We start from the raw sequence: 23,949 nt of genomic DNA, 5'->3' as shown, positions 1-23,949 counted from the left end.
CACTTGATTTCTAAAAGGTAAACATTGAGCGGGTGACCTATATTAAGGAATCTTGCCCATAAAAGTACCTAAATGACCGTCATTCACTCATAGGTGAAAAGTGACAGTTACAAAATGAGGAAGAGATTTTAAGTCGCAATTGACAATGTTGTGATAGATCAGTGCTGTGGTCAGATCAAAACCTAATTCAATTCCAGCTCCTCACGATGATTCCACCAAATAAAACAAAAGGGAATCCACTGCAGATGATTTGTAGGAATCTACGTAGACTTATCCCGACTTCTGTGATGCCTTTTTTTGCCCCTATTCTAGCTGATCTTGAAAATTCAAATTCGGCCTCCAAGCTGGCTGAGGTCTGCCCAGTTATGATGTCTAACACCGTGAATAGGCTAGCACCAGAGAAAAGGAGGGTGAAAAGTCAAGTCCCTAAAATCTGGTATTCAGTGGAAATCCAGAAATTGAAACTTAGTAAAAATCGTGTTTGTAATGGTTTGGGGCCTCTTGTACGCTCACAGTTCTTTATTTGCGTATTGTTCAGAAAGAACCACTTGTAGGTCTGATTGTTGATTTCAAAGTATATTTATTCCAGGTGGCGAAAGATTATTTGTATTGTTCATCATACATCATCTTTTCTTCCAAAAAATAACCTTTTTTTGACCCACATTGGTTATGGGCATATTACAATTTCATCCCTCGACACGTGTTTCCCCATAGATACGACTATGGTTCATCGGGAAAGAAAACTGTAAGTTAAAGAAATATTGACATAAACATTTCGAAAAAGAAAATAGGAAAGAGATGATTCAGAGAGTGGAAGAGGACAAAAAATTGTTGTGAATCAAAAAAATTGAGCTAGTGTACATTACCTTGTTTTGCTATGGAGGTGTTCACCCTCGTTTACCTTTGGACGTCTTATTATATTATGGAGGATTTTCTTCATTAAGGTTGAATCATAAAGTCATGTTGATGGTCCTGTATCTAGGTATTTACCTGTGTGAGTGAATATAATTCTTAAGTACAAATGTGGTGACAAGCCTATGCCCATTGACCTTGGTCTGGGTTGCTATATAGATGTTGGTTAACAGTTATGATTTTACATAATGTGGCATCTTGGAATGGCTAGTTAAAGGCAAACTCGATATACAAAGTTTAAGCTGGAGTTGCACAGGATACAAGTTGATTAATATGAAGTACTAATAACTATCAGAGTTTAGTATCCTAAATCTTACCAGATTAGTATTTTTCTTATCTTTAAGATGAAGAGAGAAGGTCTGTTTGCCTCCAGCACAGCGCCAGTATCAGCGTTGTGCAATTTCGCTGATTTACTTCTACTTTATAGCCGGAATTATCACGTGATTGTGATCACATGATGCGCGATGATGTTTTTGCGTCTACGTGCGTGCGGTGGCCATTTTGAATATCGCATTAGCCGCAAATTTGATTTTGGTTCATTTTTTCATATTGGTTAACATAAAGTAGCGCTCTGTTAGTGAGCGATAATGTGGGATCTCTATTGTAAAGAAATCCGGCGGCCATCCTTAACTAGTATTTGTCTCATGTTGAACAATTTAAATTGTGATGTTATTAGATCACAATAGTTTGAGCATCTTGTGTTCTCTAGATTTTTAGTCAATGGTGATTTAGATAAGATAACTTATCGAAAAAATATTATAATTACAGAAAATTGGGAGATGGTGTAAAGGTTATGTGTAAAGGTGAGAAGGTACAAACCTAATAAATGTTCTTCACAATATCTCGATTACCTATAGAGATATGCAAATTCACTTTTTTGGTAGTAACATGACAAAATGAAGGGGTACAAGTATTTAGCAGGTTCTCATTAATACATAACAACATAATTAGATACAAATGTACTATACATCTGACTTGTGATTACAAAAAGAAAAGTTCCGGTGGTTGAGTTGCCTCGTGTTAGTTCCGAGGCATTTCATCTAGTGTCAAAGCCAGTGGGACATCTCTTTTCAGAGTTCAATCCCGAGATGCATGTATCCATGATGCAAATCCATTTAGCTTTACACCTTCAGAGAAGCAATTCTCTATTTTCTCCTCGTTCTGGTGGTTGAATTTTCTCCAGGCCTAAGAATCTGATGTCTTTAATTTGATTTAGTCGGTGTTCTGTACAAAAGTGTGTGGCCAGAGGATATCTTAAATCAGAATTTGTGATTGCTCTTAGGTTTTCCATGAGTCTTGTCTTAAGTGCCCTGATGGTACTCCCTATGTACATTTTACTGCACAAACAGATGATGCAATAAATAACGAATTTGCTATTACAATTTATGGACTAACCAACACATCGAACATTTTGCTTCAGACACTTTTCAAAATGTTGCCTCCATCTAGTACACAATATAGTGAATCGGGTGAGCATCAGTAAATGAGGGTGTCTACGGAGTGAATTTTTTGCATCCAAACATAGATTACAATCTTGCCCCAGACAAATGAGGAATCCATGCAAAATTTGGTAGCAGTGGGTTCAGCTGCGTGGATTTGTATAGCTGGAGTAACATACAAACACACGTCTGAAAAAAATGTTTGCATATAGGATTTATGTATCCAAACATAGACTACGATCTTGCCCCAGACAAAAGAGAAATCCATGCCAAATTTGGTAGACGTGGGTTCAACAGTGTGGATTTGTATAGCTGGAAAAAAATACACACATACATACATTCCACTTTAGATTCACGTTACCATTGAATCTTTCTATGTGGTTTCCTTTTTGAGCTCCCCATAATTTGGTGGCGGGTACCTGTTATGTTTACACTTAAGCGTAGACAGGTCCCGCCACCAAATTTTCCTCATTTGCGCTGCGGAGTGCAAAAGGGGAATGAAAAAAGGTGGCGTACACACAGGCCCGGCTGGTGACAAAGATAAGGTTAATAGCCGCAGATTATCACGAGATGGCCAGCCAGCAGGGAGCTGAAACACTAAATGCACACTGAAAAGCTATAAAGCATTATTTGTCAGCAAGAGGCTGATGTAGAGGAACCAGTGTTAAAGAGTTAAACTTCTGTTTACACCGAGGGAAGTGATGGCCAGAAGGACTGCAGCAAACGCACCTTGTAAGGCGAGCACCGGAAAGCGCACATTTAAAGCCGCACAAACAAAATGTATAAGGAAATATATTGCTGTCTTATAAGACTGCTGCCTGGCAACATGGGGGGCAGTTGCTGGTTCCCCCCCCCCAGCCCCTGACGCTTGAGGCCCTTTTCATTTGAAATGGTTGAAAGGCCCTGGCGCGATCCCTGTGTGCTCACTTTTATTATGCCTTTTTGCACTCCTGCCTTGCAAAAGAATCAAACGCTGCCTGCCAAGTAGGCACGGCAGGTGGCGTTTACAGTGGATATCTACGGAGCCTGCCTGCTTTTTGCTGGTGTAAAAAGCAGGTGTACTCTGTAGCGATCCATAGCATCTGACCGGCGCAAATGCTGTAGTTTTTATATGGCAGAGAGGAAGGGGTGGCGGAATCGTAAGTCACAGATCTGTCCTCTTCTCCTCCGCCATAGAAATAAGTGAAAATGAGACATAACGGAAATGAAAAGTATAAAGGCTTTTACACATTTAATTTCCGTTATGCAGAGCTCAAAATGAGCGCCAATGTGTGGTCGGTATGTAATGTTTGTTGTCCACGAATATGAAGGAATTTGAATTTTTGCGCAGAATGCAATTCCTTGGCCCCTGGTTTCCTTTAGATGGGTGTTTAGAGGCGGCTCTTCAGTCTTGTAAGAAGTGGTGTTTGCTAATGAGGTTTATTTTGGCAATTGTTGGGGAGTGATGCTCCTGCCTCGGTGCACATCTCTGTTGTTCCCTGTACAGGTGATTTCTCGTGTTTTACTAAGTGGACATGTGCTCACACCTTGCACTGGGAACTTGTCACACATCATTTGGGGCAGTGAGTTGCCCCTAAGTGGATACCTGTGCCAGTTGCTATTAGTGATGCAAGCCCATCAATCGTGTGCTTAACGATTTGGAGGAGGTACCAGGTGGGACAGGCCGGCTCAGCTACTTTCTGACTGACTTACGCAGACCCTCTCAGGACAGCACTTGCTCAGCTCAAGTGCTTTCCCTCGCAAATCTCTCCCTTGCTGTGAAAGCAAACGCACTTCCCCTGAGCTCCAGAGCTTCAGCCTGCCTGCGGTTTGGGGTGATCAGGGGTGGGTGGCCTACAGGGAGCTCCGGAGTGGAGATTTCCCGGTGGATCTCTGCATCGTGAGGCTCTTTTGTGTGGTTACTCATTTTTTCACAAATGTTCTTTTGGGAGAACACCCCTCCCAGCCCTTCTTACAGGGGTTGGGCTTGCTCACAGTACATTATGGGACCACTTTGATTAACATTTCCAGGCCCTCTTTTGGTTCCCAGTCGACCCGTGGGCGTGATATTTATTTATTTCGCATCTTAAAATGTGCTATTACTGAAAGTTGCTTCAGAGTGCCAAGCGGGGTGAAGAAGGCGGGGGCAGTTTTTGTCATTTCACAAGAGTGCTACAACGACCTAAATGTGTGCTTTCAGCTGGCGTCTGTTTTCTATACATCAGGCAGATTTTTTTTTACTGTTGCATTTTGCCTTATTGTAACTACCGTGCATTGAACGCCCTGTCCGCCTGTCAGCCATTGTCAAGTCACGCTTGGAGGAGAGGCAATGGTGGTGGCGGCGGTGGGCAGATTAGGGCCAGGAAGCAATGTCTGATGAAGTAACTCTTTAGAATGGCTCTGCCAGGAAGCAAACGCTTTCAGCTTCCCAAAATAGTGGCAAGCATTTGCCCCACCTGTCCAGTCATCCACCTGTTGCCGTGGTCCTTGGCCAGTCAAAGGTTAGTAGAAGGACCGTGCGGATTGCTTTGAACGTATGGAGAGCTTCGTGCTTGCATGTCATCGACGCGCTCCGGGAGGGCCGGTTTGACGGACTGTGGTGGCTGCTTTCAGACAAGCCCACGCCAAAGCAAGGCCCTGAACTCTGCCTGGCAGCTGTTGCGGGGTTACACTGGCGTACAGCAAGTGCAGGAATCTCGGGAATGTGGCCCCATGGGCCCTCGGGTAGACCACGAGAGCTTGCCAAAGAAAACTGCTGGGGTATCCTCGCGACTCCTGCACGAGGAGGGTCTCATTACGGGGAAGTGCTTCGATAGCTGTTGACCCGAAGAATGTGCAGCTGTAGCGAGTGATACATGAAACTGTTTCAATGCAAGATACGGATCACCTGGTGGAGTCTAATTAAGAGCTGCAGTGCTGCATGAAGGCTTATGGATGAAACATTGGTCCCCCCCCTCCCACATGTGCCGACCATCCATCGCTGGCAGGCTTTCAGCTTTCTTCAATTAAACGCAGTGTGCCTTTGCATATGTGCACTTTCCTCAGTATAAGCACCAATGTTGAGCGTAGATCACCACTGTTTACTGCCTAAAAAGTCTCCTGGAGCCCCACCAGGTCTTTGTGCTGTGTCTGCTCCACTGAATGTCAGTGTTACCTTTTAGGCGTTAGTACCCGGCGGGGACTACGAGTAGTTCCCTTCTCCCCAATCCATGATTTATGTTATCGTTGTTCCGCATCAACGTTTGACCCCACTTGTTTCTGGCAGTTTGAATGGGATTCTGGCTGTGGCAGGGCACCGGTGGTTTAGTACTTCAGGATTGTGGAGTTGTGTGGGTCTTATATTCACTGTTACTCTTATTCTGGAGCAAGTGCTTTGTAATTTCCCCTGTCTGCTCAGTCTGTGTGGGGGGGGGGGGGGGGGGTCTGCATAACGTTGTTGAATCGGTCCCTATCTGTCCAGAGGATGGTTGGTGCCTTGGTGGGCGGAAGGTTTTCCTTGAATGACTGCATTCCCGCCTTTTTGTTATTTTCAGTTTCGTGGTGAAGCAGGTGTGGAAGTAACGGTCTAGTGGTTTTGCTTCACCTTAGGTGAGAATGCACTTCTTTCTGTGTCGTGCTCGAGTAGCGTGGTTCTACATTGTCACAGGTGTACTGCAATATTGGCACAAACACATGGAGGTTATATCTGGTCCGCGGTGACTTTCTATCAGCTTCGATGGTTGTCAGTTGGGATGTGTTTCTTGTGCTTAACTTATGAGCACACCTCTCCACTCACCTGCATTTGGGTACCAATGAAAGGGATGAGATGCCATAAACAACACCTTTTTAAAAAATGTGGTACGGTTGAATAAATATACCTTTCACCTAAAACACAAAGACCATAAGAAGGAAACACAGAGGCATAACGTAGCATAAACACAAAACATGGTGCATTATAAGGGATTAGTAAAACGTGATTATATTGCATAATTACAAATATATCTTCTGCAAACCATTTATTTAAAATGCATTCTTTGTCATGAAATTCAAAATCCTTGAGTTATAACAATGTAGCATAACATAATCATACGTAGTATCAAAACCTAAGAGAATTGCCAGCAATATCCATTACAGAGGAGCTGCCCATCAATGCAAAGTTATTTAGACATTTTAAAACCTCATATATTAGCAGGGTTTCATTACCAGGGTTCAGTCTGTTGCAGAATCCCTCATTGTTCGACCCCTTCACCCTGTTAGAAAACCGGCCCAAGAATTGCACTCTAGACTCTTGTAGAGGTAAACATTCTAGCATAAAATGTCTTAGGGTTGGAATCGCTTCTATTACTTTCTCTTTGACCGCAATGCAAGGATCTCATTAGTGTATAATCAATTCAACCAGAAACCATACACATGTACCACGCTAGAAGGAATTAGGAAGCGATACAGAGCGTAGCTACGCATTTGGTCAGTGGTTCTGATCCAATCCTGAGTAAACACTGATTTTTTGGAGTGGAAACGAAAGCTTCAATCGACTGACCACATGGACTAAGGGTTGCATTTGATGGACACTGCAGCTTTAATAATGCAGTTGATTTCCTTGCATACACTATCACTCGCAATTCATAATTTTAATAATTTAGTATTTATATAGCACGGCGAACCCTCAGGTATCTGAGCACTGCTTATTATTACCCACGGTGTGTGATGCTCGGATGAAAGGCTGAGTTTGGCTCTGCCGGGATTGTCAGCAGGCTCTGCAACAGATGTCAAAGCAAGCGCTCTACTCGCTGTGCTAAGAGTCCCTGAAGCCGAGCAAAGTATTTACCCCAAAAAAATCAAACATTTTCCATCAGTACCATCCTTGTAAGGAAACGAACCCCAGCTCATATCAAAGCAATGCCATTGGGAGACTGGCGGGAGATTTAAGACCCTTTTCCAGAGGCGACCCTTAATGATGGTGCAATCGAGCTCAAAAACCTGGGGCTCGATTTCCATCCCATTAAAGGATTGAGGGCACCACCTTTGCTTAAAAAAATGGGATTAGTGGCTTTATGGACAATCAACAGTGTTTTTGTTTTATTTGCCTCATTTGGAAGGCGAATTGGTCAAATTTAATTTTCAGCCGTTCCAGTGTTTGTGTTTTGGTCGGCATGGCCCAAAATTCAAATACAAGGTAGGCAACATGTTTAACGGGCACTAGGTCGGTTTACCCGATTTTCCAGATAAACACCAATAATAAACTCTTTAAAGACAGCAAAACCGGTCGTATTTCTGCTTTGAACACGTGAAAACGGAATTGTTTTAAAAGCGAAAAATTGCTTCATTTTTAATGCGTTGGTTGTTGTTTTTTTATAAGCGCAGAATGAGTTTTGGTTGAGAACGGAAAACAGGTATCTCCTCCCTCCACTACCGCAATGCTTTGAAGTTCAGTGCGTGCGGGTGTCGGGCGGGTGAGGGGCGGTGGGGCGGGCGTATTGGCAGAACTTAAAATGATGTACTATGTAGCTCAGGACGAACATGCACCCCCTAAGCACTTCATGGGTTAAATGGAGAGACAAGGTCCAGTGTAAACAAAGCTCTTATCTTGCGCTTGCGAAAATGCATAGTTTACTTGAAGTGGTTCCTGGATGCAGATTAGCCCTCCAGCCGTGCAGGGCGGCTGGTCACCAGTGGCCTGGCACTCCCAGGATGGTTGGAATGCAGCCTCTCAGGCCCGTGTCCTTTGTACGGTGACCGGGCATGACGCATTCCTGCGGCGTTGAAGTAGTACGAGAAGGGAGCACGTGTGACTAAAAATGAAACCTCTCCTTGACATAAAGAGAAACTGGTATCGGTGCCTTGGGATGTGAAGAGGACGCAGCAGAAGTTCCGTATGCCCACTGTGAAGCGATTCTATTTTAAAAAAAGAAAATAGTGACCATTTGTCCGAAAGCCTAGACCGACATAGCTTCTGAAGGTGCCTCGAGAGCCATTCATTGATATTATAATTCCAGTCTTCGGCAGAGTTCATTCCAGAAAGATCCCACTTGTACGTTTTACCATTCATTTGCCATTCTCATCACACTCGCCTCTAATCCTCACTCATACTCCTGGCTCTAGCTGCGTACTTTGACGCTGTCAATCTCACTCACAAACTGTGCTCCACTGAGGGAGCCACGCCCCCTGCTTATACTACATTAGCATCTGGGGCGGGGCAGCCAATCAGGTTCCGCGGGTTGCGGGCTGAAACCGCTAATCTCAGCCCATGTCCATGGAACCCGCAGGTTGCCTCCCCCGCCCCGAACCTCCATCTTCTCCCCACCCTCCTTTCTCTGTTTAAAAAATATTGCCATCCCCCCCACCCTAGTCTGACTTACCTGATTGTGGCGACAGCGGCGAGGCCCGCCCGCGCCACTGCCGCTTCTCTCTGTCTCCCTTTGCCTGCTGCAACAGAACCAGAAGATGGGCTCCGTAATTAATAAGTCAGACACTGTGTCCTGAGGTTCAGGAACATCCTCTAACAGGTTCACCAGCACTTGGGGAAGCACCGCAGGGTTCAGTGCTTATCTCCTCCCATTATCGCACAATCCACCTCTCTTCGTAGTCATTTCCTTGTTCGTCTTCTCATGCTCCTCTTAGCAGCTGAATTGCACCTTTTTCCTTCCCTTAGCATTCTTCTCTCCTTCAACCTTGCGAATGGGTGACCTACCGACGGTCTGACAAGTCACCGTGTTGTGGCCTTGAAGGACGACAGGACACTGTAGTGAGTCTACTCTACTTTATTAAATACCAACTAGTGTGGACTGCTATATGTCCAAGTTCTCATCAAGCACGTACTTACAGTTCAGTTAAGTTCAGGACTTCCCCAGTTGAGTCACTGAGGGAAATGGGTGCACTAGGATGGCACGCTGTAAGCTTCTAGGACCCCCAGGTAACCTCCTGTGGATGTGGTGTTACACCCTAGAAGCTGTGCTGTACGGCTGCTGGAAGTTCTTGCCTTCTCGGCTCCTCATCAGGAGCAGCGCTGTGGTGCGACCGCTTCATCTGGTGGGCTGCCAGCTCTGGAGCGGGAAACGTTTTCCCGCGGAGCGTGGGCTCGCGAGATCTCGTTAAGTGCGATCTCGCAAGAACACGCTCCCGCGATCGAGTGATATCCCCATACACCTCCTTTGCTGGGAAAAAGGATGGATGGTCATTCCATGACAAAGTCTGCAAACTTGCTGGGTTTTCTTCTCTCTCTCTGAGGTCTGCTTGGATCTGTATATGGGGCAGGATTGCTGGAGTGCCCTTGAGAAGATGCGGGTGATTCAAGTTCTTCTTCCCTTGCTCTTTGCTGTGACTCCCTGGGTGTAGTTGGAGAGTTAGGGCTTGAGAACTCGTTGCCCTCGTTGCCCTCAGCAGATGGAATGGGGAGAAGCCAGTGACGGCGTTGGGGGTGAGGCGGTGTGCCGCTACTGCTTCCTTGACCGTCTTGTACGGGTCAGAGCCCGAGGCATGAGCCAGTTGTAGTGCCCCTTTGATGAAGCGGTTTGCTCGCTCAACCAGGCCATTGGCCTGTGGGTGGTATAGGCTTGCTCTCCGTTGTCGAATGTTGTTGAGCTTGAGAAACTTCTCCATTTCTCGGGAGACTAGCTGGACTCCGTTGTCTATGACGAGTTCTTCTGGTAGACCTTCCCGCTGGAATACGGCGGTGAGTGTTTCAATGACTGTGCTTGTGGTGATGTCTGACGTGAAGTCAGCTTCTACCCATTTGGAGAAGTAGTCAACCATGACTATCCCATATCTGTGCTCTGCGGGTAGGTTGTCCAGGGGCCCAATGAAATCCAAACCTAGTTTTCGCCACACCCCTTTGGGTACTTCGGTGGGCAGCATGGGGGCTTGCCTCACGGTTAGGCGCTTGTCACTGTTGGTGCACTCGTGGCACCTTTCGACCATTTGTCTTATGTCCTGGCCCATGCCTGGCCACCAGTAGGGGTCGCGTATCCTGCGTCTGGTCATGTTGCACCCCAGGTGGCCCGAATGTGCCCTGCACATCATCACTTTGTGGATGCCGCTGGGCGGGATGATTTGATCGCCTCTGAAGACGAGACGGTTCATGGTGGAGATTTCCTCGTTCACCTTCCAGTAGGGACGGAGGCCTTCGGGGATCGCTCTCTCGTTGGGCCATCCTTCGCGAACCCAGGTGCTGACGTGCCGTAGGGCCTCGTCCTGTTCGAACTCCTCCCGCCAGTGGCGCTCACTCAGGTCCATGTATTCGCCGTTCCTTAAGTCACTGATGGAGGCTACGACGCACTCATCCTCCAAGAACGTGGTGTTGGGGGCTCTTTGGCTCAGGAGTCTGGACATGCAGTCCGCTTGTGCATTTTTCCACACCGCAATGTGTGCTATTTCGTACGTGTATTCTTGAAGCTTTGCGGCGATCCTGGCCAGCCTCGGGGTGGTCGTCTTGGTGCCGTCCGGGCTCAACATGTGGATGAGGGGTTTGTGGTCGGTGACCAGCTTCAATCTCGTCCCCCATACGTACGATCTGAAGTAGTGGACGGCCCATGCACATGCCAACATTTCCTTCTCGACCGTGGAGTAATTCTTCTCCGATGTGGATAACGCTTTGGATGCAAACGCCACAATGTTCTCAGCGTCTCCCTTCTTCTGGGTCAGGGTGGCCCCCAGGCCATACGCGCTGGCGTCTGTGGTAATGCAGGTGTCCCATTCAGGGTTGTATGGTTTCAGGCATGGCGCGTGTAGGATTCTCTTTTTGATTTCACGGAATGCCTCGTTCTGTTCCGGACCCCACGAGTAGGCTACCCCCTTCTTCAGAAGCTCCCTCATGGGAGACGTGGTCTCAGGGAATCTGGGGACGAATTTGGCATAGTACTCCGCTAGGCCCAGGAATGAGCGTAGCTCCTCTTTGGACAACGGAGCCGGGGCTTCTGTTATGGCCTGCATGAGGTCCTTCTTGGGACTGACGCCGTCACTTGAAATGCAGTACCCAAGGTATTCTACCTTGTTCACTCCGAAGATGCATTTTTCATGGCGTAGGTGAATGCCCTCCTCTTGAAGCCTGCTCAAGACAGCCCTGAGTGCCTTGTTATGGGTCTCGTTGTCTTTGGCATACACAAGGATATCATCTTGAAAGAAGGAAACATTTGTGAGTCCTTTGAGTAAGGAGTTCATCATTCTCTGAAATGCGGATGCCGCCGACGACAACCCGAATGGCATGCGGGTATATTGAAAGGTGCCGAAGGGCGTGATGAACGCTGTAAGGGGGCGAGAGGCTTTGTGCAGGGGAATCTGGTGATAGGCATCACGCATGTCCAGCTTAGTGAAGATTGCCGCCTCTTTCATGATGAGGATGATCTCATTGATACTGGGGAGTGGGAAGCTATCTGTAATCACCTCTAGATTGAGGCTTCTTAGGTCGATGCAGATCCTAAGGTCGTTGCTGGATTTCTTTTTGATCAAAACTACTGGACTCAACCACTGTGAGGATTCCACGGTCTCGATGGTTCCTTCTTTGACCATCTTCCGAAGGTGGGCCTCCAATGCGGGTCTCGCTGTGGCAGGAACTGCCCTGACTTTGTGTTTCACCGGTATGGCGTTGGGTTTTAGGCGAATCCTGTGGACATAGTTTCTCACCTTCCCTGGGTTCTCGGAGAACAGGTCCGGGAACATCTCCTTGAAGTTCAGCGCTGCTCCTGAGGAGACCATGAGAACCTGTTCCGGAGTGCTGGGATCCAGTTTCATGCTGAGTTTGTGTTGATCGTCCCATCCCAGTACAGCTGGGCCTTTGGGTGATAAATACACTTTGGTGGTGGTGGACCTGCCTTTGAATTCGATCCGGGCTTTGATGTAGCCTAAAAGGTCGACAGTTGCACCACCGAACACCGTCGGCTTTTGCCTGGTCGTTCTGATCTCTACTTGTGCTTGACCCCTAATCTCCTTATACGTGTTGATGGGGAGGATTGTGAGGTCGGATCCCGAGTCTGCCATGACTCGCGTTTCCATTCCGTCAACTTTAATGGTGCAGTGGGGCTTTTCCCTCCTGGCCTGGGGGGCGTTGACCATGACAACCATGGGTCTGTCCTGCTGGTCGTCATCGTCGCTTGAAACGCAGTTACCATCGACACGGGAAACCGTCTTCTCCCGCCACGTGCATGCCAGAGCCACGTGGCCGCTGCGTCTGCACTTAGAGCACTCCTTATTCCTGGCGGGGCAGTCGCGATCATTCGCCATGTGCTTGGTACTGGCACATCTATAGCATTTGGGTGCCTCCTTTTGCCTGGGACCTTTGTCTCTGGGGCCGTCGCGGGACTGCTTGTCTCTGCGCCCTCTCCATTGTAGCGCCGCAAGTTCGGGCACGGGCAGGTGACTTCCCGCCTCTTTGCGTCTGCTGGAGGTTTCCTCCTCCGCCCTGGCAATTTGGATGGCCTTGTCAAGGGTGACCTCCTTTTCTTGTATGAACTTGTCCTGCACTTTCCTAGAGTTGGTGTGAACAACGAGCATGTCGCAGATGACCTGTTCTGCATTTTCGCCAAAGGCGCAAAGAGAGGACAGCTCCCTCATCCTGGTGATGTAGTCATCCACGGGTTCGCTCCCTTCATGTTTGCGGGTGTAGAACCTCAGTCTGTGAAGTACAACGTTCTCCTTATTGGTGAACCTCTTCACAATGTGACGGGTCGCTTCCTTGTAAACGTCATCGTCGTCGTCATCGGCCGCAGGTGTCTCCTTCAACCCAGCAAAAATGCGCTGTCCTTCAACCCCCAAAGCATTTAACAGCATCGCCTTCTTCCTCGCGGGGGCATACCGCGTGCCGCCTATCGCTTCCAGATAGGTGGAGAACAGGGGCTCCCACTGCATCCATGGAATTGCTGGTGTCCCCGGTGACGGGAGAAAGGCAGGGGGCGGCGTGGCGCCTTGCATGGTGAGGCCGTGGGGTCTTTAGTATCCTCGTCGCCAATTATGTTGTGGCCTTGAAGGACGACAGGACGCTGTAGTGAGTCTACTCTACTTTATTAAATAACAACTAGTGTGGACTGGTATATGTCCAAGTTCTCATCAAGCACGTACTTACAGTTCAGTTAAGTTCAGGACTTCCCCAGCTGAGTCACTGAGGGAAATGGGTGCACTAGGATGGCACGCTGTAAGCTTCTAGGGCCCCCAGGTAACCTCCTGTGGATGTGGTGTTACACCCTAGAAGCTGTGCTGTACGGCTGCTGGAAGTTCTTGCCTTCTCGGCTCCTCATCAGGAGCAACGCTGTGGTGCGACTGCTTCATCTGGCGGGCTGCCAGCTCTGGAGCGGGAAACGTTTTCCCGTGGAGCGTGGGCTCGCGAGATCTCGTTAAGTGCGATCTCGCGAGAACACGCTCCCGCGATCGAGTGATATCCCCACACACCGCTAATGTAAAATAAAACGTGACATTAAATGAATGTACTTTGTATCCTCCACTTATGCTAACTTGATCTCACCCACTGCCCCATTCTACCTGGCACTCCTCCTCGATATTGCGACTAGTGCTATTTATGAAACCAGACCGCTAACAATTGCACGATCAGCCTGGAACGACTGTCTGGTACAGGCAGCAAGCAGGACAGCTAACAGCCCAACAAAAGCTGTCTACAGTCTGCACAGTGCATTAATAAACTACAAATGTACATCTGCTGTCAATGAGTACAGAAGATGCTGGAGTTTATGTTTCAGGTGTTGGCCGTTATCATGTTTAAATATTTGTTCAAGGTGAAAAATGCTTTGGGCAATACATAATGGTGTAAACCCAAAAATAGGCCAAAAAATAAATAGTTACTTTTTTTTTTTTACAGTTTTCGTTAAAAGCTTACGACTAAAGGGATGGCACATCTTAATATTAAACAACATTGCAATACTTGGTATGTATGTATTTAGAAACACAGTGGAGCAACCCAAAAAAATACAGGGCATGGTATTCACCATAATCATGGAATACAATTATTGTCACATGTTTATTTTTAATTTTTGGGTAAATAACTGGCTCATATATTTAAAAGACCAACACCCTAAGTACTAATCTAATGATTAGGGTAATAAACTGTTATGGTATGGTACTCAAGATTAGTTTTCTGTCATGATGGCAATGTAGTTAAAAATGTGTTCTTGCATACTTTGGGCCTGATTCGTGGAATTATTTGCGCGTAAAATAGGGTACTTGCGCGCCAAAGTGCGCGCAAATCTGTGTTAGTCGATTCATGGAATCTAATGCGCAGTACTTATCCAGGACTTGCGTGGACTTCGCGCAGGCTGGCCACACCTCTGCAAGACATCGAGCGACTTGCGCAAGACACCACGCAGAGCATGGGCGAGGCCTGCTTATAGGGCGTAATAGAGGGCAGAACATAGAAAACAGGGAAGAACATGTGAAAAAGTGGGTGTTACATGGGACGGCATGAAGGCAATCCCTCGCACGCCCTCAATTGCACTGAATGACACGTATTCATGGAACCACCCGCACAGCCTCTTAGCATAGTAATGGCTACGCAAATCACTCAATCTCTACACCACCCAAAGGCAGGTGTAAGTGCACATGCGTGTAGGAATCACAGCGCAGTGGTGAGTTTGCATGTCGGATGTAGGTGAGTGTGTACACAAGTGGGCTACCGATCTGACATAGGGGTGCGTGTAGTTTAGCAGGGTGCAGGAACCGTTTATGGGTGTTCGCATGCAGATGTCACGAGTAATTACTGAGTTTCGATTTTTCATAGGCATGTTGTTGGGGTGCCAGCAACAGTAAGGGGGGTTCTGCACAGGGTCCCCGAGATGCAGGCCTGCTTGTGTGGAACCCACGTAATGTTAGAATGGTTTGTGTTTTCGCACCCGGAGAAGCGTGCAAAGGTAGCTGTTCTGGCTGTTTATACTTTGCGTGTGGGCGTGTAAGGGGCATTCCGGGCGCGTCTTCTGGGCATGGTCACTTTGCACAGTAAATTCCATGAATACGCGGGCGCACAATTTATTCTGCGTGCAGGCTCGGGCAGTGTCCTTCTCTGTGCACGGCACCTGCAGAATTTCTGCGCACATTTCCATGAATTGGGCCCTTTGTGTTTTGAGTTACTTCATGTACACTGATACAGTCACTATTTACTAGGTTATAATTTACCTGCAGGTATATCTTGCCTTTGAATATCAGAGGCCAGCCATGCATAAACAAGCCATTCAATAGGTATGTTGTTCTACACGTATTGGTGATTGTTTCCTATTGATGGCCGAGTGGGCTGATATATAGACGTCTGAGTAGGTGGATGGGTGGGTCAGTTTGAATGGTTGAGAGAATTGATGGATGAATGGATAGATGATAGATGTGTGAAGTGGGTGTCGAGGTGGATTGCGGTTGCATGTATAGATCGCTGGTGCATGTCTTTATGTGGATGGGTTAGAGAGGGATTGATGGATGGTGAGCTTGCGTGTATGTGGCTGGTGTGGATGTATGGGTCATTTGTGTGTGTGAATGTGTTTATGAAGGGATATATGAAGGGGAAGATTGTGTATTGTCTTTGCATGCATGCGTGAATAGAGTTTGCCTAAGTGTATGATGAGCGTGTGTGTGTGTGTGTGTGTGTGTGTGTGTGAGGGACAGAGAGAGAGAGATTTGGTAAATGTATTAGTAGTGGATAAATGAGTGGACAGTGAGTGTGTGCTTGATTGTGTGAATGGTGAAGAGGGATAGATGGAGTTTCTCTGTGCGCTGTGTGGTTGGGTTAGTGGATGGGTGAATCCTCAGTGTGAGCTTTTCATAGACAACTGCGGCATGTTTGCATGCAGTAGAATTCGTTGCACTTGAACACAAAGAATGTATAACACATGTAAAGAAAGTTTAAAATAGTGAGGGTTGTCGGAGTGCAAGAAACACGCACACACACCCATGCCATCCCATCCCCTACTTCCCTACACACACTCACACCGGTCAGTGGCCACTGCTTTATTTCTAAATCCAACCAAATGTGGGGATCCCCCAGCCAGGTCCTTGCCATGCTTTATATTTGTATTAATCTCAGGGAAGGGCACTCTTGTGGCAAGGGGGGTCTGGGTGGGGGGCAATAGGGCACATATACTTTACACATTGTAGCATCTAGAAATGTGCCGCTACTTTTAATGCACCAAATCACTACGTTCTCCTTGTAACCATATCCTTTCAACACCTGATCCAGACATGCAGTGCCATGGGAATGCGGAATCAATCACTATGAAAACATGTTTTTAACGGAATTGTTGCTTATGTTTTAATTTAATTTGAAAGATGATGTGGTTTGAAAGCGCTGAACGCATCACCAAAGTAACATGAAAATAGGACACTGGTATTATGGGCAAATAGTGATATCAAGATGCGCTCTGCAGGGCTAACGTTTTCACTGCAAAATTCAGTGAAATGCATATTTCTTTCTTTAAGCTAAACTTGTGACATTGCCTCTTTCTGTAGATATTGTTCCCCTGCAGCCTCCTCTTGTCAGCACCCAATAACTGCTTCTTTTTTCGTCCAACAAATCCTCGCAGTATGCTTGAATTTTTGTAGTTTTGTTTTGCTTCACGCTGCGGAGGAACAAGCGATGTCCATAAAGTGGTCCCTCGAATCCGTGCCAAGGCTTAGAGGAGGTCAGCTGTGGTGCGGTTTCCCGGCGGGCCTTGTAGAGACATAAGGGTACACCTCTGGGCGATGCCTTTGCATGCATTAGTCAGTTGCCCTTGCTATGCATAGTGGGTGAAGAGGGCCAGGCTTGGCCATCTGCCCAAATAATAAAAAGGAGGGCTCTTGCCACTCCACATTGCACAGCTACTACACAGATGTGTCTCACGGTTCCCCCCTACTTTTTGTGAGTGGAAATTGCTTCATACTTAAAAATGTGAAAAGTGAAATGGATAAGATCTTAAAAGTGAGTAAATATAATGAGTAAATAATCAGTGTTAAGTGTTTACAATTTATCATGTGTCTGTGTGCCAGGCCAAACAATGTCATTTATTGTAGCAGGTTTATTTACAGCAAATTCAAGCAGCCCTTAGTGCAGCATCACATGGCCCCGTGAGAGATTGTGCATTTGTTATATAGTTGGAGCTGGTCTATGAAGGCTATGGTCATGCAGACTGTGTCCAACAGGGTGATCAAGTTAAGACATGATTACACTCCAGTCTTGGGTTTGGGTTCTTGAATATGCTGTCTACATCTGGCTCACCAACTACCTTGAGATCGACAATCTCTAGCACCCCATCCAAACCGGCTTTCATGGCCATCAGTTGTCAAAAAAGTAGGGTGACCAGACGTCCGGGTTTTCCCAGGACAGTCCGGGAAAATCACCCTCCGTCCTGGGGTCTCCGGGGTTTGCATGTTTGGGGGGTAATTAAAACCGTAATTATTTTTCACAACACTTTCAGAATTTTGAAGTTGGAGGTTTGACTCGAACCCTCAACCTCTCGGGTACAAGTCAGGACACTGACTGACTGTGCCACAGAGACTGGCTTGGAAATTATTGTACAGCAAGCCATGTAATATCAATTAGAGCTAACGCTCGTTTTGAATTAGCATGCCAAGATTCACAGACAAAACTGCACAAATGAGATCATATACAGTTTATAGAAAGGAGAAGTGCTGGAAATGTGGTTGAGGGGTGTTTGTGGGGGTGTGTTGGAGGAGGGGCGGTAATTGGTGGGCTGCGATGGGGTAGTCCCTCTTTTATGTTGTCGGCCATCCAGTTTTTTGTTTTGAAAATCTGGTCACCCTACAAAAAAGGCAATGAAGCACTACTATAACTTACTAACCACTACCACCACCCCAATAGCTCCTCTGCCATATCCGTCTCCACCGTTTGGCATCCTTCTATACTGTTGGCCACTCTCTGTCCTTCACACCCTTTCTCACATCAGCATCCACGATAACTTGCCTAGTTATACTATTAACTTTTGTTGGTGTCGACTGATTTCACCTGCTGGCACTCTTTTAGCCTGCATATGCCACCAGACTCTGCCGACTCCCTCATGTCTGGCAGCTCATACTCCGCACAGTGGGCTCATAGTGAATGTGCACCAAAGGCACCTCTGCCGGGGCGCACCAGATAAGGCAAAGGATTCTGTATCTTCCATTTACTTCTCTGGGTCCCCTCCTTACTTCAGCCCCCCCAGTGGTTTGCAAACCCACCTGCACCTTTGCTTTTCGTATCACCTACACCTGTGCCACTCTCCTTGACTTACAATTTGCTGGTCCCCCTGCATCGCTGTGTGCCTTTCACTTAGACCTCATTCCTTTGTGTTCAGCCCCCTTGCCTTCCCCTGCGGTTCTGACGTGCTGCCCGTCTCAATATTTGCTCATCACTAAAATCCTTCAGAATTCTACAACCTTTCAGAGGACTGCAATGACTTTATCTTGACCAGTAAGACCTCACCCTGTGATTCCTCCATCCCCAATATCCCAGCCGCCATCTTTTCCAAGAGTTAAAATTAATAACCTTGATTGCACAACTTTTGTTTGAGGTAGTGTGTCTGTGATCTCACGCTCAGGCCTAAGGATCTCTCTTACCCCTTTCCCTTCCTTCCCTAGCACTGAAGTGCTCGATATTAAGCTCGGCATATCTCCCTCAGTTGCTCTTGTTTTTACACTTGTGCACCACACCCCTTAGCCAGACCCTCCCTTAGGGGTGTTATTTTTCTATTAGCCTCCTCTTACTCTAACCTGGTAGTCCTGAGCAGCTTCACCATTTGTGCTGACCTTTCTTCTCTGCCCTTTAGTGTATTCACCCTTGATACCTTCAACCTCTCCCAGTTAGTATCTGGTGCCACCCAGATTGCCAGAAACACACTGAACCTTATGTTCAGTAGCCTGTCCATTATTTATGCTTCTCCTACCATTTGTTTATCCTGGACCGACCACTTCATTATTCCTATCATTGTCTGCTTTGCCTCCCCTCTGCCATTACCCTGACCACATCTGTTTACACTCTTGAAAAAGTCTCAATAGCACTCCTTTCCAATGTGTTCTTCTTGACTCCCACCTTTGCCCTGCTACTGACTCCATGTCTGACTCAATATGTCTTTTACAACAGGGTCACTTCCGCTCTTGGCACCTCTGTTCCACCAAAGTGGTGAAACCCACGACCAAACCACGCAGGCGTAGGCTTACCCAAAAACTGACAGTGCTCAAAACTGCCTCAAAGTGCGCAGAGCGAATTTGGCATCAGTCCTAAAATGTCGTTTCTCTCATTTTACCTATTATTTAAAAAAAACTGTTTGTGAGGCCCAAATGCCTATTCTGTTCTTCATGTATTGGAAATGGCAGCATTACTCATAAAGAACTGTTGTAGATTCTTACTGCACGTTACTTTCCTCTTGCTGCATCTGCCACTTATTCTCCCTCTTTGATACTCTGTGAAAAGCGCTCCTCCTTTTTTAAAGTTTTAAAAAAAAGAAAAGTTCCCTTCTATCTGCTCTAACGTCTGTACCAACTTTGAACTGTTTTCTCTCCTGCCTTTTCCCTACCTCTCTCCCCCTAACCTCCTCACTGGTCTTTACCACCCTTGTCCTCCTATTCTCCCCAACTGCACCACTCTTCATCTCAAAATGAAGTCTGGCTCCCCATCGACTCCTTCCTGGTCACATTTCTTCAAACCCGTGCAGCCCTCCTTCCGGTGATCATCTCCCTGCATGGCATTGTTCCTTCATGAAGCCTTACTTTACTTTGTCATAGTTTCTTTTTAATCATTCCTTAGTGGAAAGAGAGGTTTGTGGAGAAGACTGTGTATCCTTTCTCAGAATTTGAACTCTTAGCTCGACTTACGAGGAAAAGCATTGACCCCAAGTATTAATTTTCCATCAGCAAGGTCTATCTGTTATGCAACACGCTTCATGTAGATTACTTTAAAACCATTTTGTCCCTTTTAAGAAAATCATGTTTGCCAAATTTCATTCACAGCAGACCGCAAATGTGATGCTCCTTCTTTTTGTTGTAGATGCACCTGATAACTGTTAGTAGAGCTGAAATTGATAGATCAGCACATGTAGTAGTAGATTGATTCAGTAACGACATTGTTAACTCGCTGGATGTGCACACCAGTGTGAATTGGTGTGCATTATTCTATGATCAGCAGTTAAATATGCTGTGATTGTGTGTATGGCAGTGTTTTATGCACTACTGATTGTACCATTCTAAGTGGGCTTGCCTTTGCCAACAGTAGCCGTATGTCTTGTTCCATAGTTGGTTTTGCCTTTTCTCACTTGAGATCCCATCTTTACTTGTTCATTTTAAGCAATGGGTTTTATCTTGTTTTTAAGAATGTACTTTTGGTAATTGGCATGTTGCAGAATTCATTATTTCGGAGTTTTTCATGGGTAAATAGTTGTCAGACTTGAAGTACCCTTTAAGTGCCCTACGCTTTGATCTAGTGCACGTGGGCTCTTTATTCCTCTGAGTCTCCAAACAGTGACATGCAATACCACGCTTTAATGTAAAATAACTTTGTCCATTGATATGTTTGTGCGTCTTCGACAGTTAATGGTAGCCTCCTGCTTAAGAACTGCGCCATTTTGTCTGTGCCGACTCCGTCGCCATGTTGACTATGAGGCATAATTAGTGAGTTAAATTTCAGCTAATCAGAAAAAAATCAGGAGTGAGAACATTTAAATTAATTCATACAAAGCATTAGACTTCAATGTTAAGGACAATGTTGTAAATCAAATCAGCAATTGTCATAATGCACTATTGGTCTATTTGCGGTGACTGGTTTTTGTATCCTGTAAACCCTTGTGGTGCATCTGTCATAGACTAATGGGTATGCATGTAACTATAGGTGCATTCTCACATTGCCCTCCATTTTGTTTTTTCCATTTAGATGGTGTTCACAGTGTCACTGCATACTGCACCCTGCGAGTGACCATCATTACGGATGACATGTTGACCAACAGCATCACAGTTCGACTAGAAAATATGTCCCAGGAAAGATTCCTTTCTCCACTCCTCTCGCTCTTCATGGAAGGTGTGGCAACGGTGCTCTCGACCACCAAGGACGGCATATTCGTCTTCAACATTCAAAATGACACCGATGTCAGCTCCAATATCTTAAATGTGACCTTTTCGGCTTTGCTTCCCGGTGGTGTGCGGAATAGGTTCTTTCCTTCGGAAGATCTTCAGGAGCAGATATACCTTAACAGGACTCTTCTGACCATGATCTCCACCCAACGAGTCCTGCCTTTCGACGATAACATCTGTTTGCGGGAGCCTTGTGAGAACTACATGAAATGCGTTTCTGTGTTGAAGTTTGACAGCTCGGCTCCGTTTATCAGTTCACACACGGTCCTGTTCCGTCCCATCCATCCTATCAATGGTTTGAGGTGCCGGTGTCCACCTGGATTTACTGGCGACTATTGTGAAACGGAGATTGATTTGTGCTATTCCAACCCCTGTGGCCGGAATGGCTTCTGTCGCAGTCGAGAAGGAGGGTACTCTTGCGAATGCCATGAAGAGTTCACTGGTATGTGTACATTTAATATATTACATTTTTTGTCTTGTATGTGTATTTCTGCATTATTCCTCTCAACACTGAATTCCTTTTTTTATCTACAATTTAAACTGGCAAAGGACAAGTGGCCAACTCATCTGCTGTCTTTTTGGTACTGAATTTTTCTAGCTTTTTTTATGGGGATGTTTGTGATCTCAACAGTTTCAGAAATGAACATCTTTAGCCCTTTGAGTGTCCTTAAGGTTCGTATATAGTCCTAGTTAAGTGGGCTTGCTCTGTCCTAATGACATTTGCATATTTCCTAAATTGGGTCCAGGGGAGTAAGGTGTGTGCCACCCCCCACTCCAAGTCCTTTGGGCCTACATGGGAGTGGGCGCTCACAAGGTTAAGTTTCTCAGTAATGATCTACTTCACATTATACAGCTTATGCCAGGAAATGGATGCCCAGCCAGTTTGTTCTGAGTGTGAGGAATTATCTGAATCTGAATAATAAAATATAACATGTTGACAGTTTTAGTATTCTCAAACGGTGTGATATAACACTAAGAAATACAATGTGTACACATTTGTCATGCTCGCAAATATGCGTTCAATTCTGGTGAATGCAAGATGGTTCTTTTTCATTTCTGAAAACGCTCAGCAACTGCGATGCTCCATGGATGGTGTATAAAATATCTTGCTCCCAGCGGCCCCTCACTCGATGTCTGATTTTAAAAAAAACGGCTTCACTGATTTACACTAACCCAAAATACAACAACTCCCTCTCTTTGCAACGCTCCCAAAACAAAACGGATGCAAATCCACTGTGCACCTGTTTAAAGACTGCACGTGTCCTGTCTCATTTGGGTGCACTATGACATGATATGATACGGCATTTATAACGCGCCTATACACAAGTGTTTCAAGGAGCGACGAGGTGAGGGAGGGGGGTCACAGTGGGAAGACAGACAACGATCCTACTAGGCCAGGTGTCATTCAGATCGCGCAAGTGCATGGGAGGGGGGAAAGGGAAAAGTGCAAGGGGGAAGGGAGAGGGGAAAGTGCAGTACATGGGGTAGTAGAATAAATAAGATAAATAAAAACAGCCAGATGGTGGCAAGTGCAAGGTAAGTGCAGACATAAGTGCTGGTAGGGGGACTGTAGGGATACAGAGAACAGTCCCCAGGTGCGGGGGTTGCCAGGGAGGCAATGCAGGTGTGTCATTGGTGGGGCCTGGGCCCGAGATCAGGAAGGGAGGCCAAGTAACCAGTGCAGTTTCAACCAGGAGTTTCAGCAGGGGAGAGAGGGAGAGAAAGCAGAAGCAAAGAGGAAGCTTTTGAGGTGTTTCCGAGAACCAGAGATGGTTCTCCTCAAGTTTCAGGGAGGCGGGAAATCTGTTCCAGAGGGAGGCCCCTGCCGAAGAGAGAGATCGACCACCAACTCGTTGCTTGGAAAAGCGACTGACCCTGAGGGAGTTGGAGGCGGATGAGCGAAGAGCTCGAGAAGTAAGATATTTGGGAAGAGAGAGTTGAAGGGATTGCGGCCCAATGCCCCAGAAGGCCTTGTGGACAATGCAGAGGGTTTTGAACTTAATCCTCACAGCCACTGGGAGCCAGTGCAGAGATTTCAGTCCTGGAGAGATACAATCCATGGACTTGAGGCTATAACTTTTGAACCGTCGGATGAAGTTGAACCAAACTTTGGGGAAATTTAATGCAGCTGCCTAAGGACGAGTCAAAAGTTATTAGTCATAAAGTTATAGAAAATCCGTGGAAACTAAGCTCATCTTTGGGGGTTCTGATGTAGAAAATCAACAGGGCTATGAATAGGCTGAGAAGAAAGTGTACTCTGGAATATTATGAATATAATTTACAAGAAACACATTTTAGACCCAAAGATATGCTTATGGCACTGGAATGCTGGTGCTAAATATGGCAGCCATGGCATTCATGTTTATACCCCGTTGCAAGGGAGTAATGTGAATGGGAGTTGGGGTAAGAATGATATGTGGGGTAGCCCACGAGTAGAAAGTAAACCACCAGAATGGCACAGCGGGCAGTATTACTGGTATCAGTGGTTCTATGTGAAAGTGTCCCCAGGAAAGTGTAGTCATGTGAAAATGTAGTCAGCAAAAAGTATTTTTTAAAAATGTAGTAATTCAATATAAGCAATGCAAAGTGTGAAAATGTTGCCCGGAATATGGTCGCCAAAAACAAGGACCCA

The 23,949-nt window shown here is 46.2% G+C and overlaps 1 protein-coding gene across 3 annotated transcripts in view; it reads left to right on the top strand.

Annotated features, from left to right (window-relative positions):
• CELSR1 (cadherin EGF LAG seven-pass G-type receptor 1) overlaps positions 1-23,949 on the top strand; it is a 526,468-nt gene that overhangs the window by 149,699 nt on the left and 352,820 nt on the right. For all 3 annotated transcript variants that reach the window (XM_069629236.1, XM_069629235.1, XM_069629237.1), the window contains exon 2: positions 21,121-21,759. In XM_069629236.1, coding sequence (XP_069485337.1) covers positions 21,121-21,759 — 639 coding nt within the window. The remainder of the gene's footprint in view (positions 1-21,120; positions 21,760-23,949) is intronic.

The sequence above is a fragment of the Ambystoma mexicanum genome, chromosome 12, assembly GCF_040938575.1.
Source record: "Ambystoma mexicanum isolate Mex_15411 chromosome 12, UKY_AmexF1_1, whole genome shotgun sequence".
In the NCBI taxonomy this organism is placed as follows: domain Eukaryota; kingdom Metazoa; phylum Chordata; class Amphibia; order Caudata; family Ambystomatidae; genus Ambystoma; species Ambystoma mexicanum.
The sequence above is the reverse complement of the archived record's forward strand: the minus strand, read 5'-3'. Positions and strand labels throughout refer to the sequence as shown.